General features: G+C 36.8%; 1 protein-coding gene across 1 annotated transcript in view; it reads left to right on the top strand.

Moving 5' to 3' along the window:
• The window catches only part of TANC2 (tetratricopeptide repeat, ankyrin repeat and coiled-coil containing 2), a 352607-nt gene that overhangs the window by 169846 nt on the left and 159826 nt on the right, over positions 1-22935 (top strand). Inside the window, exon 5 of the mRNA XM_059997849.1 lies at positions 2105-2215. Coding sequence (XP_059853832.1) covers positions 2105-2215 — 111 coding nt within the window. The remainder of the gene's footprint in view (positions 1-2104; positions 2216-22935) is intronic.

Below are 22935 nucleotides of genomic sequence, written 5' to 3'. Positions count from 1 at the left end.
TTAGAGATGAAGGTAGAAAAACAGAATTAAATGTCCAGTATGAGCTATAAAGGTAACAGTTGGGATTCCCTGAGAAGGGAAAAGAGAGAAAAGTCTGCATGGTGTTGAGTTTCACAGATGTCTAGGATCCTGATTTTCCCCCTTGACTCCATCTCATAATTCTTAATACGTTCTTCATACCTCCCTCAATTTCTCCTGCCATCTTTCAATTTCTTTCTTACATATCTACCCTAAGTTGCTGATTTCTGTCTGTCTACTAGCCCCAAATTTCATTATAGAAATTGTTATTAAGATTTTTAGATGTATAGAGTCCCTTGAACAGGGACCAGGGCTGTCTTTGTCAGAACTCAGCAGGTAAAATAATTATTCTACTGCCATGATAAAATAGAATAATAAAATTCTAGTAAAGGACTTAAGAGATTTAAGAATTAAATTATAATAATTTCTCCTATACAAAGCAATATTGGATAAATAAAATGTTTCATTATTTTCGAATTGGTGAGATTAGAGTGAAAGAGATTCTAATATTGGCTATAAGTAGCCTGCAGATTTGCGTATAAATCATTTGAGATCTTCGTTTGTGATAGTGATTTTTAAAAATAGGCTCAAGTTTTACCTCTCATCAGAGGTGAGGGTTCTGCTATTCCAGAGCTTGCTTTTGGCAGAGAACCATACTGTTAGCACCCTTAGCCTTTGTTGCCATGGAGACAGTAAGGCTTTAATTTGTTTTTTTTAACATACACTTAAAATATACATACATACCTTAAGATTTAAAATGTGGTTTAGTTGACTGCAGGTTTTGAGTATTGGCACATATCAAAAATATTTTCTATTTTTTAAAAACTTTATATTTTTGTTCTCCAAAGAAAATAGAGGAGAATTCTGGTCATTGTAATGACAAAGTTTTATATTACTTTTTACAGGGTGTTTTAGGAATAACTTAAAATCCCCCTGTGAATCAGTAATGGATGAGGATTTTGAAGAACATGCAGAAACTTTTGAAAAAAGTAATGTGATCTTAAGCACTCACATGTCTGGGACACCTATAGTTATGATATGTGTAATGCATATAAGTCAGTTTCAGATTCAACCGTTACTTTTGCACCAGTATTATGCTAAGCACTTTCACCCTATTACAGTTTATTTAATAGAACTCAGTTTAAAAGTACCAAAGCAGTCTTCATAATTATAACTTTTAATATATTTAACTGATTACTTAAATGTATATCAATAATGTTCCTTAACTTTTCCCCCTAAAACCATTAAATAAAATTTATAGGAGCTTTCAATATGAAAACTTTCAATTCATGAATTATACTTTTTTCATTCATTCATTTCTTACAAGAATGAATGTTTTCCATGGCATGCAATATTACTGTTCCATAGACCTCATGATTATATTTGTAACTAAATCACATCTCTTTATCTTTAGCATCCAGTTGTAAACTGGCATGGCCTAGTTAATATTTTAGTCCACTAGCAGTTTTGACTTCTTACCTAACAGCTGAGCGGTTAGATAATTGATTTCCTTGTTAAGCTAAATATCAATAGATTAATCTTACTTAAGGTATTTATCACAACCCGGTATTATATAACAGTTATTTCTAGATAAAGAAGACTTTTGATTACAATTATTGTAAACAAAATCTTAAAACTTAGTCCTATACTTTACTCAGTCAATACCTGTATTTAACGGCAAAGGAAGACAAAATAAGAAAGCTCTTGCTTTATAAGGAGAGAGAAAATAGCTAAAGGTGATAGACAGTTACAGCTTATGCTCATAGTTTTGATTATTAGATTTTAGCTTTTCCAGTGTGCAGTGACTTTTTAACAAGACCCATCTCCTCTATGTAGAATGCAGTTAATTTTTTTTCTGGCACAAAAAAAATAGGGTAACCTGATCTGAGTCTGACAGAGTGTGTCGTTCATTTAAGTGCTTCCATCTGTTGCCTGCTGTTCCCCTTACTCATGACCCCTCTATGTTTCTCTTTCCTTTCTCTTTCCCTCTGTTTCTCTTTCCTTTTTCTTTCTTCCTTCCTTTCTATTTTCCTCTCTCTTTTTTTTTTTCTCTCGCTCTCTCTCTCTGTCTCTCTTTTGTCCTTAGCCCCTCTGAGGAAGGCAAAGTTTGTTGAGAGCCCACGAATTCCAGAATCCGAGCTTGGCTCACCAACCCTCACTTCAGCTCAGAAACTGGACGTGGATGCATACTGCCCTGGTAAGCATGCATGCAAAGTATCTGCTTTGAAAGAGGGAGGTTTGGATCAGGCCCATCAAGCGGAGCAGTGTTTTGCACGTATATTATTCATAAAAACATAGCCGCTACCTCTTTTGCAACTGTGATTGCATATTCTCCTCACTAGAGCACTGTTTTTACTGAACATCCTTTTTGATTATTGATATAATTATGTAAGTATTGAAAACAGCTTCAAAGATAATTTTCAAAAGAATTAAAATAATTCTGTAGATATGTTTTCAGGGTGATTTTTGTGATCTGAGATACTTGAAATTTTGCTTTGGCCATGTGTAGTCAGGAACGTTCAAGTGTGAATAAAAATATTCATTCAACACTGGCCCTTTGCATATGACCTTTTTTGCCTAATCCCTGTTGGTTTTCTGGACAGTTACAGAAAATAGTTGTGATGTTGGAAACATTATACTTGAATTAAAAAAGAAACATTATAGGTTCCTGATTTGGACTCCTGGACGCTCACTGTTAGAAATACCTCTTCTCATGAATGGCCTGTAAGCACATGTGGGAGTTCACTAAAACCCTTCTTGTGTGGGAGCAAACCTGAGACAGACTCATTATCAAGGCTTAGATTCTTCCAAACTTAGACGAGTTGCCTGGCAACATCCTTTACACTCACTCTACAGTGAGTCTGTAGAGCTGTGTCAGAAATGTTCACAGCTCTAGTTGAGTATACAGATCAGAGCTTCAGTAAAAAACTTTACAAGACTTGGTTTTAGGTCTTTTGTTTATTCCTGCTCATTAAAATTGCCCAGTGGATGCAACTACTACATATTTAGAGCATTACAGATCAGCAGAATAAGGTGATTTCTAGTTCTAGGGAAGTTATCAGTAGCTGTAATCTGAAATAGCAGGATACTATACCTCTGAAGCCAAATAAGACATGTTTTAAAAAAAGACAGTAGGCAAAAACTTGAGCCAAACCTAATCAGAGACATTTGATTCTATGAATCAGTTTTGAATATTGAAAGACCTAGGGGATTTCGCTTGCAGGTTGCGGAAACTTGGGCTTCATTCACTGTTGTAAATGACTATTCAATTTAAATCACTCGCAGATATGTGTTAGGAATAGCTTTTCTATTTCTAAAAGGAACAAAATTTTTTCATGTTTTGAGGTACTGTCACATTTCTTGGGCAATGGAATATTATGCTCTGCATTTCCTTATGCAAATTTTAGTGTAATAAAGTAAAATAAATAAATGCACTAATTCTCTATCCCTGCATTGAGTTTTGGAAGAGAAACCCTATCAGAGGCCTTTTCTTTTCCAGATTTGCAAATCAGAATGATTGTAGGGAGACTAATCTTTCACTTCCTGATTGCCCATCTGACATCCTTAATCTAATCTAGCTTTTGTTATTGTCAAGAAGCAAGGTAGCTGCTGTTGGTTAGATTGCCAGTGCTGAATCACTGTGAAAAATCTTGTCCGTGTTATTACTTACGTATATTTTCCACAAGCAGGAATCTTTGCTGAACTGGAATTGAACCAAACTAAACCTCAGTTAAGATTTTCAGAAAACCGGGAAGAAACTAAAACATATTGCCAAAATGTTAATTGCCATACACTGCAGTCTCTCCTTTTCTTATCTGAAATAGATTTAAGGCACAGAAACTTTTTAATGATTTGTTCTTTTATAGTAAAGTTATTAAGCTCTGTGGAAATAAGTTTCTACTGAGATAAGATTAGTGACTTGAGGGTTGAAGCTATTATCTTCTACATAGTACCAAAAATTAACAATAAACAAATGAATTTAGTAGACTCATAAAGCAAACAAATAATCCATCCTCTTTGAATTTCTCTTGCATAGGATATATTAACCAAATAATGATCATATTTTATTGTATACTCATGCATAATAGTGCAGTTAAAGCTAGTGATCTGAAATCTTCCTGTCCACCTGCTTTATTCATTATCACATGCAGATTTAGGAAAATAGTATATCAGACAGAGGCAACAGTCCTAAGCTAAAGGTTAAACGAGCAATAGTTCTCAAATTTTAGCATGCTTCAAGAATTACCTGGAGGACTTGTTCAAATACAGATTGCAAGACCCACCCCCAGAATTTCTGATTCAGTAAGCCTGGGTGGGTTGAGAATTCAATTCTCTAACCAATTCTCAGTTAATGGTGAAGCTGCTGGTTGAGGTGCCACACTTGGAGAACCAACTGGGTTACGGGGCTGCTGGAGGCTGCTTACAAACCTATAGGGTTCATTCTGCTGTTGACTTCTGAGGAGTAATTGGGGATGTTTCCTTATTATCTTAACTTAAACCTTTTGGTACCTGTATTTTAGGTGGGAAGAATAAAGCTTTTGTGTCTGAGAAATTGACATATATTTTTCCTGATCTGTCTTTTTGTACATGGTATCTGTGTACCCATGACTAGTTTTCAGTGTTGTCCTACAAGAAAAAGGAAACTGTGGATCAAACCAGAGCAAGTTGTTGATATTTGGTCTGCAAAGTTTAGGGAGAGCTGCAATGGGATATAGCTGTTGATCCAGAATATTTGTCTAATAAACTGAAGGATTCAGTCTACATAGCATTAGATTCTAGAATACTTAATTTGTTTTACTCTTCCTCAAATCAGATTTGTTATACGCAGAAAACCTGAGGAAAAGTTACAAGTTAACAGTATGTTTTGGTTCTGCAGCTGAACCATGGAGATGATTGATGATGTTATATAACTGAACTACCAGCGTAGGCGAGGTCAAGTGAATTGTGTTTGATAATCGTCTTACAGTGGGGAAATTAGGCCTAGAGAATTTAAGTGATTTGTGGAAGGTCACAAGCAGGATTTATTGTTGAACTCTTGAAGTGGACACAGTATAGTCCAGAAATACATTGTCCCTAATTCTATTGCTGTGGAAATTCTATAAGCACCCCTTGACTGACCCTTAAATTAAAAAGTAGAAAATTCAGTTTTTTCATATGAGACAGGGCTGTATTCTCTTTTTAGGGTAACCAACTGATATCAGTGATTTCAATAAAACAATTCCCAAAATAAAGGAACATGCTCGCCCTACACTCTGACTTTTCTACCTACAGCATTAGGTATTAGCTGTGTGATTTTAGGCAAGTCACTTAACCTGTCTAAGCCTGTTTCCTCAGTTGTAAAAATGGAAATGGTAACCTTAGATTAATAAATCTAGAGCACTTAGCACAATGCTTGTTTTATAGTAAATGCTTATAAATGTTATCTAATTCTGTTATTATCATAGTGATGATCCTGAGGTGTATGACACAAGATTTTAAAGTTTTTCTAAACAATCAGGAAAAACAAGGTGTAAAGGTTTAGGGTCATTTTTAATTAAATGTGTCTTATTGTGTTTCAATTATGATTTTCCCCTAACTAGTTCTGTGATCTTAAGCATGTCATGTAACGTCTCTGTGCCTCAGTTTCCTATCACAGCAGCGTTACATATAACATGATGTTACTTATATAATTTAACAAATTAAGTATATATTTGTATAGATACATGAGTACACATTCAAAGGGGAAAATGTCCAGAAGAATACCCCAAACTAACATCGGTTGCCTGAAGAGGGAGAGAATTGGGATTGTTTGGGTGTCAGAGGAGAAAGTAGCATTGGTGAGATAATGATCACGTTAGCAGTGGTTGTATCTGGCTGGTGGGATTACAGATGATTTTACTTTTCTTTATTGGGCAATATATGTTAGTGAATGAGAGCTCTGGTTCTGAAATCAGATGTGAGTTTAATTCCTGACTCTGTCGCCTACTAGCTATGTGAATACATGTAACATTCATAGTCTTAAATTCCTTGTCTATAAGATTGTGATAAAAGTAGGTCTTTTTTTATTTTTTACAATAAATCTATCTCGTAGAGTTGTTAAGATTAAGTAAAATAATGTATATGACAAATGATTAGCTCAGGCAAAACAAACGAGATATGTAGCACCCTTCCTGTTATTGTTGTTCATCATCATCATCATCATAATTTTCTTCATTTTCTAAAATTTCTGCAATGAATTTGTATCGAAATTTTTCAGTAATCAGGTGCTGCTAAAGGATAGCAACATTCCTTATGTCTTAGTTTTTTAAGTTTTTAGTTTGCATGTTATAACACATAATTTCAAGTGTAGAAATGACCCTTGATGCAGATGGCAGGCCATGTTGACAGTTTTATGGGACTTTTGACTACATGTGCAAGGTTAAGGGCCAAAGTCCAGACCAGTGTTCTGAAAATAGACAGGCTTTTATCCACAGCAGATACTTTCAGAGGAATTTGAGATTAATCGTTTTGTAATAGATTCTTTTAAATCTCTTTAAAAATGGCACTGTCCTTCAAAGGACAGTGTTATTTAAGGTGACAACAAAATTAAGATGTATTTGCAACTCAAGAATGGAAGAGAGTTTTATGATACTTATTTGAAAGTACGTACTCATATTTATATAGTTTTGAATTTGTAAAGGATTTTTCATTTGGATTTCTTATCAGCATGGTACTCTATAGCACAAGTACAAACCACTGTTGATAGATGAAATATTTTACATAAAGTGAGTAGTTCCTTGAATCCTCTTTTTCCAACTCCTGTATAGTCATGGTCATTCCACTTAGAAGAAAAGGATGATTTGTTTTCTCATTTTCTTCCTTCCATGTTTTTCCTGAAAACATTATCAAATGTTATCTTTATCCTAAATAGTTAGGCATGCTGCTTTTTTTTTTTCTTTTGGCTATGAATTTTATACTTTAGACATAAAACCCTCTGATTTTTGATTGGTATATGGATACCAGAAGCCTTTTTCTTGTAATTCACGTCTTCTGTTATGTTGTATTTGTATTCCTTAAGTCTACTATGTTGTAAACACAATAAGTATACAGCAAGATTTTTAACCTGAATTAAACAGGTGAGCTTTAGGGAGGCGGGTTCTAAACTCCTTAAAATTACATACAAACACCATTCTATATGCATATATGTACTTCTTCCTATAACCTGTAACCTTCCTATAACCTTCCTATAACCTGTAACCTGGTTACAGACCAGGTTCTCAAAATGGTCTGTAACACATACTTCCCCCCACCCCCAAGAAAAAGGAAAAAAGAAATGCTGTTACAAAGGTTGACATGAAATGAAGGTTGTTAATGGTACAACTGTTAGAACAACAACAACAAAAAGCACCTAAAAGTTGGATAGTGGACAGACTTGTAAATCGGATGAAGGGTATAAATGAACTTCAGTGCTGCCCTGATCGGGATATGAAAGTCAGTATAGCAACTAGAGATAGGAAGCAGAGAGATAAACAGGAATAATTTCAGTATATTTTAAGTATGAGAGATACTGCCTGAAAACTGATTATGAACATAAACACACCAAAGAGCTAGAATATGAAAATAAATAGCTTTTCATCTGCACACTCCCTTATCCAGTAGTAAGTTCTTAACATGTTAGAAAGTTCTTTCCATGGACAGATGCTTTGTTGAATAGAACTTTTCACTTTGAACATTTCCAGTTGTTTTATTGATTCATATTTTATCATTATTTAAAAGGTTAACCATCTTTTAACTAACTTTTAGATTAACTTGTTTCAAGGTGTTTTGCATCACAAATCGTAAAGACTTGGGCTGTGAGTATGGTGCTTAGATCCGTAATTTAGTTAGATATCCAAATGGACAGTTTTTTCATTAACTCTGAAAACCCTTTTAACTTTTGGTTTTTTGAGGCAGTAAAATGCACTAGTTTAGACAACAGACCCTGGAGCCAGACTGCCTGTGTTCAGATACTGACTCTACCACTTAGTGCTCGTGTGACCTTGGGCAAATTACTTAACCATAAGAATGATTACTTTCCTTATCTGTAAAATGGGGATTATAATATTACCTGTATCATAGGAATGCTATGAAGATGTAATAAAATATGTAAAATAATAAGGACAACTATGTGGTCCATAGTTAGTGCTAGATAACTCTTAGCTACAATTTTTAAAGTGTTTCAGAGCCTTTACTACCCTTTATCTAAGAATGTTATGGGTAAGGTTATATCCTTTTTATGAGCGCTTTGCAAAGAGGATAAAATTACACGTATAACCTGTTGTCACTGGCCTGTTTTCATAAGCAGTCCATGTATAGATACTAAGTTTTGTGGGTTTTGGTTGTTTTTTTAGTGGAGGCAGCTTTTCATAATGGTAAATAGCCCTGGGGTCAAATGAGCTTGGTTAAGCTCTAATTATGCCACTTACTAGCTGTATAACTTTTATTACTTAATCTTTCTAATTTTCTGGTTCCTCATCTGTAAAATAACCCTACTCCATAGGGTGTGATGATTAAATAAGATAATACACATAATGTGCTTAGCACAATGTCTGGAACATCAGTTATTATGACTAACAACATCTCTCACATTTATATATTATTATACATTTATTTCTAAAAAAAAATGTTTTGTGTTTTTCTTTTCCTAAACAGTATATACATTCCGGCAGCCCAATGTTCATGAAAAATTCAGTGGGAACAAGGAAGAGACAGAAAGCTATTCTTGACTTGTGTGTTTTGTTTTTGTTTTTGTTTTGTTTTGTTTTGTTTTGTTTTTACTGTGGGCGGGCCTCTCACTGTTGTGGCCTCTCCCGTTGCGGAGCACGGGCTCCAGATGCGCAGGCTCAGCGGCCATGGCTCACGGGCCCAGCCGCTCCGCGGCACGTGGGATCTTCCCGGACCGGGGCACGAACCCGTGTCCCCTGCATCGGCAGGCGGACTCTCAACCACTGCGCCACCAGGGAAGCCCCTTGACTTGTGTTTTGATACCTAAGAAACTAGAGATTTATGAATTTTGTATCTGATATCACCACTGCCATCCTTCATCTCTAAGTCACTTAAAATCCTCTTTGTCATTTTGTTTTTTCCTTATCTGGAAGTTATTCATTATAACATTTTTTTTAACATCTTTATTGGGGTATAATTGCTTTACAATGGTGTGTTAGTTTCTGCTTTATAACAAAGTGAATCAGTCATACATATACATATGTTCCCATATCTCCTCCCTCTTGCGTCTCCCTCCCTCCCACCCTCCCTATCCCACCCCTCCAGGCGGTCACAAAGCACCGAGCAGATATCCCTGTGCCATGCGGCTGCTTCCCACTAGCTATCTACCTTACGTTTGTTAGTGTGTATATGCCCATGACTCTCTCTCGCCCTGTCACATTTCACCCTTCCCCCTCCCCATATCCTCAAGCCCATTCTCCAGTAGGTCTGTGTCTTTATTCCTGTCTTACCCCTAGGTTCTTCATGACATTTTTTTTTTCTTCTTAAATTCCATATATATGTGTTAGCATACGGTATTTGTCTTTTTCTTTCTGACTTACTTCACTCTGTATGACAGACTCTAGGTCTATCCACCTCATTACAAATAGCTCAATTTTGTTCCTTTTTATGGCTGAGTAATATTCCATTGTATATATGTGCCACATCTTCTTTATCCATTCATGGGCACTTAGGTTGTTTCCATCTCTGGGCTATTGTAAATAGAGCTGCAATAAACATTTTGGTACATGACTCTTTTTGAATTTTGGTTTTCTCAGGGTATATGCCCAGTAGTGGGATTGCTGGGTCATATGGTAGTTCTATTGGTAGTTTTTTAAGGAACCTCCATACTGTTCTCCATAGTGGCTGAACCAATTCACATTCCCACCAGCAGTGCAAGAGTGTTCCCTTTTCTCCACACCCTCTCCAGCATTTATTGTTTCTAGATTTTTTGATGATGGCCATTCTGACTGGTGTGAGATGATATCTCATTGTAGTTTTGATTTGCATTTCTCTAATGATTAATGATGTTGAGCATTCTTTCATGTATTTGTTGGCAGTCTGTATATCTTCTTTGGAGAAATGTCTATTTAGGTCTTCTGCCCATTTTTGGATTGGGTTGTTGGTTTTTTTGTTATTGAGCTGCATGAGCTGCTTGTAAATTTTGGAGATTAATCCTTTGTCAGTTGTTTCATTTGCAAATATTTTCTCCCATTCTGAGGGTTGTCTTTTGGTCTTGTTTATGGTTTCCTTTGCTATGCAAAAGCTTTGAAGTTTCATTAGGTCCCATTTGTTTATTTTTGTTTTTATTTCCATTACTCTAGGAGGTGGGTCAGAAAGGATCTTGCTGTGATTTATGTCATAGAGTGTTCTGCCTATGTTTTCCTCTAAGAGTTTGATAGTTTCTGGCCTTACATTTAGGTCTTTAATCCATTTTGAGCTTATTTTTGTGTATGGTGTTAGGGAGTGATTCATTATAACATTTAAAGTTAGGGAATTCCCTGGCAGTGCGGTGGTTAGAACTCTGCGCTTTCACTGCCAAGGGCCTGGGTTCGATCCCTGGTTGGGGAACTAAGATCCCACAAGCCTTGTGGCCACCAAAAAAAAAAAAATAATATATATATATATATATATATATATATAAGATATGGGAAGTGTTGGTTATATTCTGTTTATCATTATTGGGTACCCTTGTGAATACAGGTCCTTGTATTGGTTATCTATTGCTATATAACCAATTACCATAAAACTTGGTAGCTTAAAACAGCAACATTTACTGTCTGACAGTTTCTGTGGGTCAGGAATCTAGATGCTACTTAGCTGCATTCTGTGGGTCAGGGTCTCTCACAGGCTGCAGTCAAGATGCAGCCTGGGGAGTGTCCTGGCGGTCCAGTGGTTAGGACTCTGCACTTTCACTGCCAAGGGCCCAGGTTCAATCCCTGGTCAGGGAACTAAGATCCTGCAAGCTGTAAGGAGCAGCAAAAAAAAAAAAAAAAAAAAAAATGACAGCCTGGGCTGTAGTCATCTCAGGGCTCAACTGGAAAAGGCTCCCCTTTCAGGTTTATGCACGTGGTTGTTGGAAGGATTCAGTTCCTATGGGCTGTTGAACTGAGGGCCTCAGTTCCTTGCTGGCCTTTACCAGAGGACACCCGCAGCTCCTCACCACGTGGGCTTCTCCACAGGGCACCTCACACATGACAACTTGCTTCATGAGAGCAAGCAAGCAAGAGGCAGAGAGAGTGCAAGCAATATGAGAGTAACAGTTTTTTATAACTTAGTCTCAAAAGTGACATCCTGTCACTTCTTGTTATATTCTTTTCATGAGAAGCAAGTCACCAGGTCCAGCCCACACTCAAAGGAGTAAATTGAAATTTTAAAGAAAGTTGTTTAAATGAAGCAGTGAGTTTTCCTTGCTTTTTCTACGTATTTGATATGTACCTTTCTGTGTCTGGAAGCATGAATCCTTCTCATCCTTGTCTTCCAATAGAAGAGTTCCATAGTATTCCTGGTATCCTACCCTTTTATATTCAGAATTCCCCTGCTGCCCTTCTAATAACTGTCTGTAGTTCTTTCTTCTTGCCTAACCTATACTATTATGGTCCAGTGAAATACTTGTTCCTAGAATGGTGTTTTTCTCTTTAAGTCTGGGTAACTACATCATGTCATTTTAACGTGCAGGTTCTAGAATAAATTCCAGATTTGGAAGCCAACAGAGAATACATTTGCCATTTAGACAAAGGTGACTTTTGAGGATAATACTTTTCTTACTGTGAGCAATATATAAATGCCTTGCTTTCCACATTAGAATACATTGTACGATGGGTAAGGAAATCCAGGTCAGTAGGGGAATAATATGGAAATACTGTATTACACAAGTAACACATTTTTACCATATTTTGTATCTCAAACATATGTCTGTTCAAAGCAGTTGTTAGAAACCTCAGTTTAAAATCCAAAGGAACATTCAATGATAAACGTCAGTCTTACAGATTTCAGTGAAGCGTTTAAGGTTCTTGAGCTTGTCAAATACTGCTTTTCATTTCAGCCAAATAGTCCTCATCATACATTGACGTGCACATAGTAGTACTTCTTGTACATTGGGGCAATTATGTAGGCAAGGAAACTAGTGTAAGTTTTGCCAAGCAATGAGTACTTTCTATCTCTAGGTGTCCTGCCTCTACAGTGATTCCCACTTCCAATGGGAGAGAATCAGAATAGTGGGATGTTGTAATGGAAGATTATAAGCATTTAAAAGCCTGTTCTCTTAGCTAAGTGCTAAAGTAATGAATTTTTTAAAATGCAAAGAGTCCCTAATCTTATAAAAATTTTATTCCTAAATAGCACAAGAGAGAACCACCGTCTGTGTGTGTGTATATGTGTGTGTGTGGTGTGTGTGTGTGTGTGTGTGTGTGTGTAGGACTTTTTTCCCCCATTTATTTGTGTATGTCTAAGTTATTAATAAAAAGTATAGGGGCTTCCCTGGTGGCGCAGTGGTTAAGAATCCACCTGCCAGTGCAGCGGACACATGTTCGAGCCCTGGTCTGGGAAGATCCCACATGCCGTGGAGCAACTAAGCCCGTGTGCCATAACTACTGAGCCTGCGTTCTAGAGCCCGCGAGCCACAACTACTAAGCCCATATGCCACAACTACTGAAGCCTGCGCACCTAGAGCCCATGCTCTGCAACAAAGAGAAGCCACCGCAATGAGAAGCCCGCGCACCACAACGAAGAGTAGCACCTGCTCACCACATCTAGAGAAAGCCCGCACACAGCAGTGAAGACCCAACACAGCCATAAATAAATTAATTAATTTTAAAAAAAAGAGTATAGGGTTATTAGGAGATAAATTTACTTTCTAGGGAGCATTTTTTTCCTTTTCCAGCTTTATTGAGATATAACTGACATATAACATTGCGTAAGTTCATTGTGTACAACACTATCATTTTATATATATATGGATTACTGATGACGTTTATGGACAGCCTCTCCAGAAAATTGCACCCACGTGCAAAATTTTGCATATTGTCTGAGTTTTGAAGAAATTAATAAAACATTTAGGTTTGTTTTCCCTGTGTAATAGTTTTATCTGAAAACTTGTCTAAGCAAACCAAAATTAATAAGAATCAGACTAGAGTCTTCTAAGGAAGTTACATTATTGCTAACTTCCACTCCATACCCTAAAGCTAGGTATCTAAATAATGCAACTGTAGAGATTCCATAAAAGTTGGTTCTTTAACTTAGGCTCTAGGTGAGTTAATTTAAAGAAGGCAGTTATTTAGGAAGGAAGTAGGGAAAGGAAGGGTAAGTAGGAGAAATTCAAACACTTCTGTTTTAAAGAGGTGGGGTCCTGTGATTAAAGGTTCCTTAGATTTCTCTGCACCTGCCCCAACTAAGGCACTTTTTTTCCCTCAGTTGAGATTGACAGTGACCTGTGTCACTGGTACCCTGACATGAATCTAGTTTTCCCATCTACATCCAGGGACCATTCTTCCCTATTTTCTGCCCTCCTGATCCTCCATATTGAGAGGTGGCTCTCACTTAGAACTATGGAAAGCATCTCAGACCAAGACCACCATCTTAACCTCCAACTTATATTTAATTTTAAAACAGTAGACACATTTTTTGAGATAAGGTATTCAAAAACTGTTTAGCAAGCACATTGAAAAGAAATAGAGTGCCTTCAGCCTGGCTGTATATTCTGCAGCTCAACATACACTTTATCATTTCCTGCTACCATCACCCCTAGCCATGCCAGCTATATTAAAATTTCTTATATCCTGAAGGTATTTGAGTTTGCAACCTCTGCTGTGGGTTACAGGAAGTCGTTAACTTTTTTTAGGAGGTGGCAAAGAAGAACTGGAAGATGAAAGAATGAAAATTTCCCTTACTCTCTCCCTATTAAAACATGCAAGTTCAGGAGATTCATAGACTTCCAAAAGTGTATCATAGGATCTCACATCAAGAGTTCTTGATTCAGATCATTCATTAGCTGACATAAGCTACTATTTAGAATATCATTTGTTATTAGCTGCTGTGGTTTAGCTCTGCTAGGAGGAAGCATTATGCATGATTGAACAATTGAAATGTAATGTTACTTTAAAAAGAGAAGAACTAAAGGAGAATTTCCTCAACCAATAACCTCTAGTGGTGTTAGGGAAATATTCACCTTTTCCAACACGGTGTTCATCAAATGACTCTTATTCTTGTAACTCTCCCACTGCTCTCTCCTTCCTCCATCTCCACCACTCATCTTCCCACACACTCTAGCTCTTTTCTACCACATTTTTACAATATTATATTAAGAATAATCTTAAAAGATTGACTGTACTACTCTAACCCTATGACCTTTATCATTATTTCTTTTGCCTATTATTCTGCTAATTCTCTTGCCTTTTCATACCCCTAATTATTTTTGTGTGCTGGATTTAATATTTGAAAATATGTGTAGAAATAATCTGAAAGTAGGATGATTTCTTTTTTTTCCAGAGAGGGTTTTCATTTGCTTCCGCCACCTGTGACCAGTTCAATCCAAGTTCAGGGTGTGAAGTTTTCCAAGCCAATGAAATGACACAAATCAGTACTGCAGGACCTAGTTTACTTCTGGTTCATCTTTACCCTTAGGTTGTAGCTCTTAAGGGTCTCAGCCTAAAGTATGGGGTGTTTTACTAGATTTCCCACTCCTGGAAGATCCTAGACTCCATTTTTGTTCCCCTGACCTTGTGAGACAGCTAAACACACAGCTCAGCTGCTCAGTCATTTCTTCCCTGTTAAGAAAGAAATGCCCCCAGTGCTAAAGTGGCTCTCCGTGCTGGGCAAGATCTCCATTTCTGATTTCCATCTTCTCCCTGTTCTTATAATGATGACTTACCACCATCTTGTTGGATCTTTAATGCTTTCCAAAAGATTTTTAAAATATATTTTGTCCAGTTTTTAATAATTGTCATCAGCTGGAAGGTTTCCAATTACTAAAAGGTCCCTACCATCATTATTTCCTTTGGGGGAAAAAAATTCTAGCATTTGTATTTGTAGATCATGTATACATCTGAAGGTATGTATACATTTTTATTTTTCTGTTCTATGCTCCCCATGAAGCTACATGGGAACAGACTGTATGCTAAAACAGTCTTAGAACACTACCTCTTTGGACAAACCAGTCCCCATAAATTCTGGGAGCTATCTACTAAGAAATTGAACTGATAGTATTAGCCGGTTGATTAAATACCAATATAAAAAACTTCTCTTTTCAAACAGGCCTTTAAAAATTATTTATTTATTTATTTATTTTAATTTATTTTTGGCTGCGTTGGGTCTTCATTGCTGCACATGGGCTTTCTCTAGTTGCTGCGAGCAGGGGCTACTCTTCGTTGCAATGCGCGGGTTTCTCATTGCAGTGGCTTCTCTTGTTGCGGAGCACGGGCTGTAGGCACGTGGGCTTCAGCAGTTGTGGCACGTGGGCTCAGTAGTTGTGGCTCACGGGCTCTAGAGCTCAGGCTCAGTAGTTGTGGCGCACGGGTTTAGTTGCTCCACAGCATGCGGGATCTTCCCAGACCAGGGCTCGAATCCGTGTCCCCTACGTTGGCATGCGGATTCTTAACCACTGTGCCACCAGGGAAGCCCTGAAACAGGTTCTCAGAGTTGGTTCATGGTCCATCTCTTTGAGCAAGTTGTCTCCTGTTTGGACTTGGAACTTAATCTCAAAGAAATTAGTATTTTGCATCAAAATTTTGGCAAGTTTTGCCAAGTGTGATTATGATATTACCCATGATACTGAATTGTTGAAAAACTTGCCTTTCTGTGCCTGATGTCTTTCTGGTGTTATTTGGTCTATTACTATTAGATTGGGGAGGAAAATGTCTGTTTCATCCAGTCACAAATCCCAAATGTATTTCATAGATTACTGAGGTAAGTTAAACATTATTATGTTTTCAGCTTTCATCTTACCTTCTACAATAGCCGTAATAGTTAAATTATAATTGTGAGTGGATGAAGCTGATGTTTATATTGCTGCCAGACAAAAAATTTTAAATAGGGAATAGGAGTCATCATGCAAAATGATTGGAGAGTTTCTTTAGTGTTTGAAGAGGATCATGAGACACAAGCTTACTACAGTCTGGCTTTCTATTGCTTGGCTCTGTTGCAAACCAATTTTAAAAGGAATGTTCTAATCTGCTGGTTAATGTTTCATTAAAACATTGAATATCAAAAGCCATGTAATCTATTTTTTGTATTTACCACAAAATTCCTAGTACATATATTAAAGACTCAATTTTCTATTAATCTATGTAAATCATCTTTGATACTATAGAACAGAATGCTACCCTTAAAATGTAAAGGTATTATTTGTTTCATATAAATAATTTTTCTGTTTATAAGTCTTTTTTTTTTTTTTGCTGTACACGGGCCTCTCACTGTTGTGGCCTCCCCGTTGTGGAGCACAGGCTCCGGACGCGCAGGCTGAGCGGCCATGGCTCATGGGCCCAGCCGCTCCGGGGCATGTGGGATCTTCCCGGACCAGGGCACGAACCCGTGTCCCCTGCATCGGCAGGCGGACTCTCAACCACTGCGCGACCAGGGAAGCCCTGTTTATAAGTCTTAAAGTGAAAGAACTCTGGTTAGAATTCATTTGTATACAAGTAAAACTTCCATTACAGTCAAGGACATAAAATATGGATGCTGTTTTCTGGTACCTTACCAGAGCAACGATGCTTATTTTCTGAGTTAAAATTTATTCTATACAATGAATTCTCTAGTACAACACATGCCTTATCTGGTCCCTAATCAAGTAACATTTTTTATAATGACCCAGATTATATGCTCTCTACCTTAGAGAGAAGAAAGAATTAAACTATAGGTGAATCATCACAGCATTTCTCTAATGAAAGCTTTTGAATAACAGTTATCCCTAAATCATTTCTTCTTAAATATTCAAACAAGAAGAAAAGAAGGAAAAAAAAAACACACTAAAATGACCAAAAACACTCATCTGGACAATTTACACATTTTCTCCTTTATGCTTACCACTGTATCCACAGTGCCTAGTGCAGTGACTGACTAATACATAGTAGGTCTTCATTCAGTGTGTGTTGAATGAATGAAATGAACCTAAAAAGTCAGAGGAAGGCAAAATGAAAAAAAATTTAGTATGTTATAAATATGTGTAAATTACATGGTTTTCTCTCTACTTAGGAATATGTCTTTTTCTAATTTACTACAGAGGGGGGCCTGTGAGTGTGAACAGCTGGAACCATGATTTCTTAATCTGTGCTTATAATGTAATTTCACTATGGTGTTGAGAAAGGGGAAGTAGTATTTCTTTCAGTGGTTTTTTAATTTGTGGTATCTCATTTGCTTTAAATTCCTAAACTTTCTCCTTCCATTGATAGACGTCTACCTACAAGGCCAATGTGACTAGCATATGGGAAGGGGCTTCAAGCTTCACTAGATAAGAATTTGGCCATGGCAGCCAACTGAGATCAGTCAGCTACGAGTGAATTGTAATAAATGTAATTAGAGAACATAATCAATGAGTATAAAACAAAGAATGAGGATTTCAGGAAAATATCTGCCAGCCAAATGTGACACATTTATCCTTAGAGGTGAGGAAAAAGAAAATAAATACATGAATAGGCTTAACACTATCCTTTGAGAAACTGAATATATATAACAATGACCAGACCATGTATAAAAATAGAGTTCTGACACCCAATTTGCAGCAGATAGCCTAGGAACCCAACTTACTATCTACAAGTCAGACTTGTAGGAAGTAAGACTACTATCTCTAATAACCAGTCCAGGAAGCCAAAAGTAACCCCTGTAACTATTGGAACTAAATGACCAGGGCTTGATTTTTAACTGACAGCTTCCCTAGTATTTGCCCTCACTTCCAGCTTAGGAGTAACCAGAGAAGGCTAAATACACACACCTAGCCGGTCATGTAGGACGCTTCTAGCTAGCCCACCTTCAGCTCTTCTGTGCCAGGTGCCTCCGATCAGGGCATGACCTGAAGCCTCTCCTTTTTTTCCCACTATAAAGCTTTTGAACTCCTCTGCCTGCCTTTAAGTCTCCTCCAGGTGCAAGTGATAGTAGCTGATTCCCTTGCTATAGCAAGCTCTGAATAAATAGCCTTTTCTTGTTCTTATTTGGGTGGTCTTCATTTATTTCCATACCGTTTTTTCACATAACATCATTCCCAGTGACAAAGGCAGATCTTGACATGACCTTGGAATCTATTAATGCCTTGGTGGTGTATCACTTTCCACATTAACTGATTTTGATTTAGTCTTCTCATGGCACTGAAGCTGTGCTGTGTGAGGTAAGCGCTTTTTTAGTATACCAGTATTACAGCTCTTGTCAGACTTCTAAATTAGAATTAACTTACTCTTTCGGTTCTGTACAGTACCCCTGGTTTTACAGCTCTTTTATTAGCCTCATTTTCTTACACCCTTACACCACCTCTATTCCCCTTACCTTTATCCCCAGCTGGAAGAACTCAGAACCAGGTTCCTGCAGTTAAGTTCGAAGGTACTGGAAGTGGCATCTCGTCTTCCACCCCAAATTGTTTCCCCTAGGAGCACTAAAAAAAAGTTTCCATATATGTCAGTATTTATGGACTTGCCTGAGAATTTAGAAGATAGTCTGTGACTATCTTCCTTTCCTGTTTAAGAATCCTAATGCCAGAACTAGGTAACACCTGAGTGTCTCATCATTGTTTCTCCCAAATTTGGTGTAAAGCAAGCCTCTGATAAGCTGCCTCGATATGTCAGTGTTCTATGTGGACATGGAGATTCCCACCCCAACTCTAACTACCTTTATATTATATAAATATGTTTATACACTAGCAGAGCAATACACAAACACAGACTAATACTTGCAAGATACATTTCCAATAACATTTATATAAATGCATTTATGTAAGTATAAAAGAAGGACAGTGAGGTCAGTATATAAAAATCAGGAGTGTTTCTATATTCTAGCAAAGAACAATTGGAAAATTAAATCTAAAAACAACTTCATTTACAGTAACATCCAAAATCATGAAATATTTAGGGATAAATTTAACAAAACATGTACACTAAAAATTATAAATAAAACAGTGCTGAGATAAAGATCCAAATAAATGAAGATATCATTTATGGATTAGAAGATTCAGTATTGCTAAAGTAGCAATTTTGATTTACTACAATTCCAAGAAAAAAATGTTTGTAGAAATTTATAAGATTTACATGATTATAAATTTAGAAATTTACATGATTTTAAAATTTTTATAGGAATGCAAATGACCTAGAGTGGCCCCAGTGCTTTTTCAAAAGAACAGCAAAGTTAAAGGACTTCCATTATTCTTCAATAAAGGTGTCAGGGAAATTCAGTGGGGAAGTGAACATCAGTCCTTACATCATACCATGCACAAAAGTTAACTTAAAGTACCATAGACCTAAATGTAAGATCTAGGAGCAAATCTTTGCAATCTTAAGGTAGGCAGAGTTTTCTTGGATAGGACAAAAGAAGTGTGAGCTATAAAAGAAAAAATTTAAAAGTTGGGCTTTATCTAAATTTAAAACTTTTGTTCTTCAAAAGAGACTTTTGAGAAAAGGAAAAGGCAAGCCATAGAACAGGAAAAATATTAGCATACATATGTCTGACAGATTTGTATCCAATATAAAGAACTCTTACAAATAATAAGAAGAGAACCTAATTTTTTAAAGTACAGAAGATTTGGAGAAACATTCACAAAAGAAGATATAAGAATGGCCAGTAAATACATGAAAAGGTGTTCAGTATCTTTAGTCATCAGAGAAATGCAAAGTGAAACCGTGAGATACCTCTCTGCACCCATTGGTATGGCTAAAATCAAAATGGCTCACAATACGAAGCATTAGCGAGGATATGGAGCAACTAAAACTCTTACACACTACTTGGGAGTGTGAACAATCTCTTTGGAAACCGGCAGTTTCTTACAAAGTTAAATGTTTAAACTTTATAACCCAGCCATTACACAACTTTGTATTTGTCCAAGAGAAGTTAAAATATATATCCACACAAAGACTTTTATAAGAATATTCGTAGTTTCTTCATATATAAAAGCCAAAAAACTATTGTATATGAAATAACCCAGTGTTCATCAGCAGGAAGAAAAAAAAGGTGGTATAGCAATACGAAGGAATACTACTCAGCTATAAAAAGAAACAAACTGTTGAAACATGGATAGATTTCAAAAACCGAACGAAAGAAGCCAGACAAAAGAGAAAATACACTATTTAATTCCAGTTATATAAAATTATAGAAGATATAAACTAAGATAACAGAAAGCAGTGGTTTCTGTTTCTGATAATAGAAAAAGTGGTTGCCTGTGGCTAGGGTTTGAGAGAGGGTTTGACTTCAAAGGGACCTAAGGAAACTTCTGGGGATGATAGAAATGTTCTATATCTCAATTTTGGTGGTAGTTTCACAGATGTATATATCTGTCAAAATTCATTGAATTGCACACTTTATTGGAATATAATTTATTGTATGTAAATTACATCTTTAAAAAGACAAGATCAATAGGTGAGTAAGAAATAGAATAGAGTCCTGGAATAAGATGACAGCTAGAAGTGAGTGGGTATGAAGGTGAGTGGTTGAGAATGAGAGAATGGTTATACTGAACAGAAAATACATGGTAAGAGAAATCACCAGGGTTTCATTTTGGTCTACTAATAAGTTATGGTTGCATTTGAATCAAATTAAGTACCTAAAAAGTAAATGCTCATAATAATGCTGTGTAACAAACCACCCTAAAATTTAGAGCAACCAAAAAATAAGCAGTCATGGATTTTTTTTAGTCATGGATTTGCAAGTGTGGGTTGGGATGGCTCTGTCTCAGGCTGCAGGTTGGCTGAGCGGCTCTGGGGTTCAAGTTGGGCTCAGGCCTGTGGGTGTTCATTCTGCGGCCCAGGATGAAGGGGCATCCACTGGAGAGAAGCTCTTTCTCCTGGCGGATCACCAGAGCACAAGAACACAAGCCCAGCTGCTCAGGCACATTTCAAGCCTCTGCTCATAACATTCCAAGGTCCAAATAAAGTCGCATGGCCAAGCCAAAACCATCTTTCATCGTGTGAAGTTTTAAACCTACCCAAAGAACCTCCCATATACCAACCCCACAGTATCAACAGTCATTTCATGTATTTTCTCCCCCGCTTCTTCAGTTATGCCCAAGGGAACTAAGAAGTGTAGGGATATGCTCTCAGGTCAGCCTCTATGAGTAGAGATGGGCTAGTGGTGTTGCTTTGATTCTTGATCACTGGATCACTGGCAGTGACTCTCACGATCAGGAGCTCAGTGTGGGGAGGATGTGGTAGAGCTCCACTTTAGCACTTCCTGCAGCAAACTGCAGAAGCACTGCTTTTGTCGGTCACCCATTTCCAATGTTCATCAGAAAAGGAGAAATTTAGGTTGCCATTTAAGAACTAAGAAATGAAAATATAACCAGGTTTGCTTTGGCAGTTGGGCCAAGCTAATCACAGGTTTTGTAACTCTGTTGGAGAGAAAGCATGGGTTTCTTTATTTGATTAAATGTAGTACGAAGTTCTGAGTCTTGAAATAGATGAGAACAAGCAGTTTATAATGAACAGATCATAAAGGAAAATGTAAACAGCCCGATGAGAAAATACTAAGAGAATGCTGAGAATTAAGAGTCTGTGGAACTGTTCTATGTGTAGCCTGCCATGTTAGGAATACAGATTAGGGATTTGGATACATTAGCTAATTGTATCCAAGAAATGAATTCATTTCTTGGCACAGTTTTAATCATTGTTTAATCCCTCTGCAGTTTGGCTACTTAGAGTAAAAAATACTTTTTGCAAATGTTGTAAAGTATAAACCATCTCTGAAAAGAAAATTGATGTCATCAAAACACCAAAATATTCTGAAATATTCAGCATTTGCTTTTTTACAGCATCCTATTTCTTGCCTGCATTATATTTCTCAGAGTTTAATTTGCTATGATTCAAATTATTTATTTTCCATTTTTCCCCACGAGACTATAAGCTCCTTAAGGGATAGGGACTGCGCCCATTGTTCACAAATGTGATCTAATACCTCACACAGTGCTGGACACACAGAAAGTACTTAGTAAATATTTATTGAATTAATTCATGCTTTCTTGTATTGTCCATGGAGGTTATTCTGCTGGATCCCATTAATAAATAAAGTAACCATTTAAACAATTTGTCCTTAATAATCACATATTTCCTGGCAAAATAATGAGTTCAGCAGCCAGGCAGCCTGGACTTCAACATTGACTCTGTCACTTGCCTAACCGTGTAACTGTGGGCGAGCAAAAGCTTGATCTGTGTGTGCCTCACTTTTACTATCTGTACGATAAGGAAGGTGTTGTGAAGATTGAATGATTTAATACATGTAAAGCACTTAGAAAAGTACCAGACGGTAATGCCTCAATAAGTTATTATTACTACTAGTACAGCTATCAATATTATTATTCCAGAAATAAACTTAAAACACTCTTTTAAAACAATACTGAATATGCTATATTACTCAGTTTTGATCTCAGAATTCTGTCTTTGTGTTGAACTGGTAAGTCTTACAGAATTTGAATCTGAAAATTGCTCCTCCCTCTGCTCTTTTTCCTTAACTCTACTGTTAAAAAATCAAACAAGTATGGCCTCCTGCAAAAACTCTTCTTTCCTCCTTTTCTTCCTCCATCTTTCCAGAACAAGTTTGTTTCTTTCTCTGTGCTCTGTACTACTTCCTTTAATTTACAAAATACTTCTTGTATATATACTGGCTTCTCTCTATCCTTAGGTCATTGCTCCACTTTAAGTTAACGGATGTAAGAGGGGAGTGGTCAGATAATTTTTTATTTTACACTCAATTTTTAATTATATATAGCATTAGTTAATTTTTCATAGCTGTAGACTCCTTTCTTGGAGGAAAAAAAGTATT

This window comes from Delphinus delphis, chromosome 19, assembly GCF_949987515.2.
Source record: "Delphinus delphis chromosome 19, mDelDel1.2, whole genome shotgun sequence".
NCBI classification, from domain to species: Eukaryota; Metazoa; Chordata; class Mammalia; order Artiodactyla; family Delphinidae; genus Delphinus; species Delphinus delphis.
The sequence above is the reverse complement of the archived record's forward strand: the minus strand, read 5'-3'. Positions and strand labels throughout refer to the sequence as shown.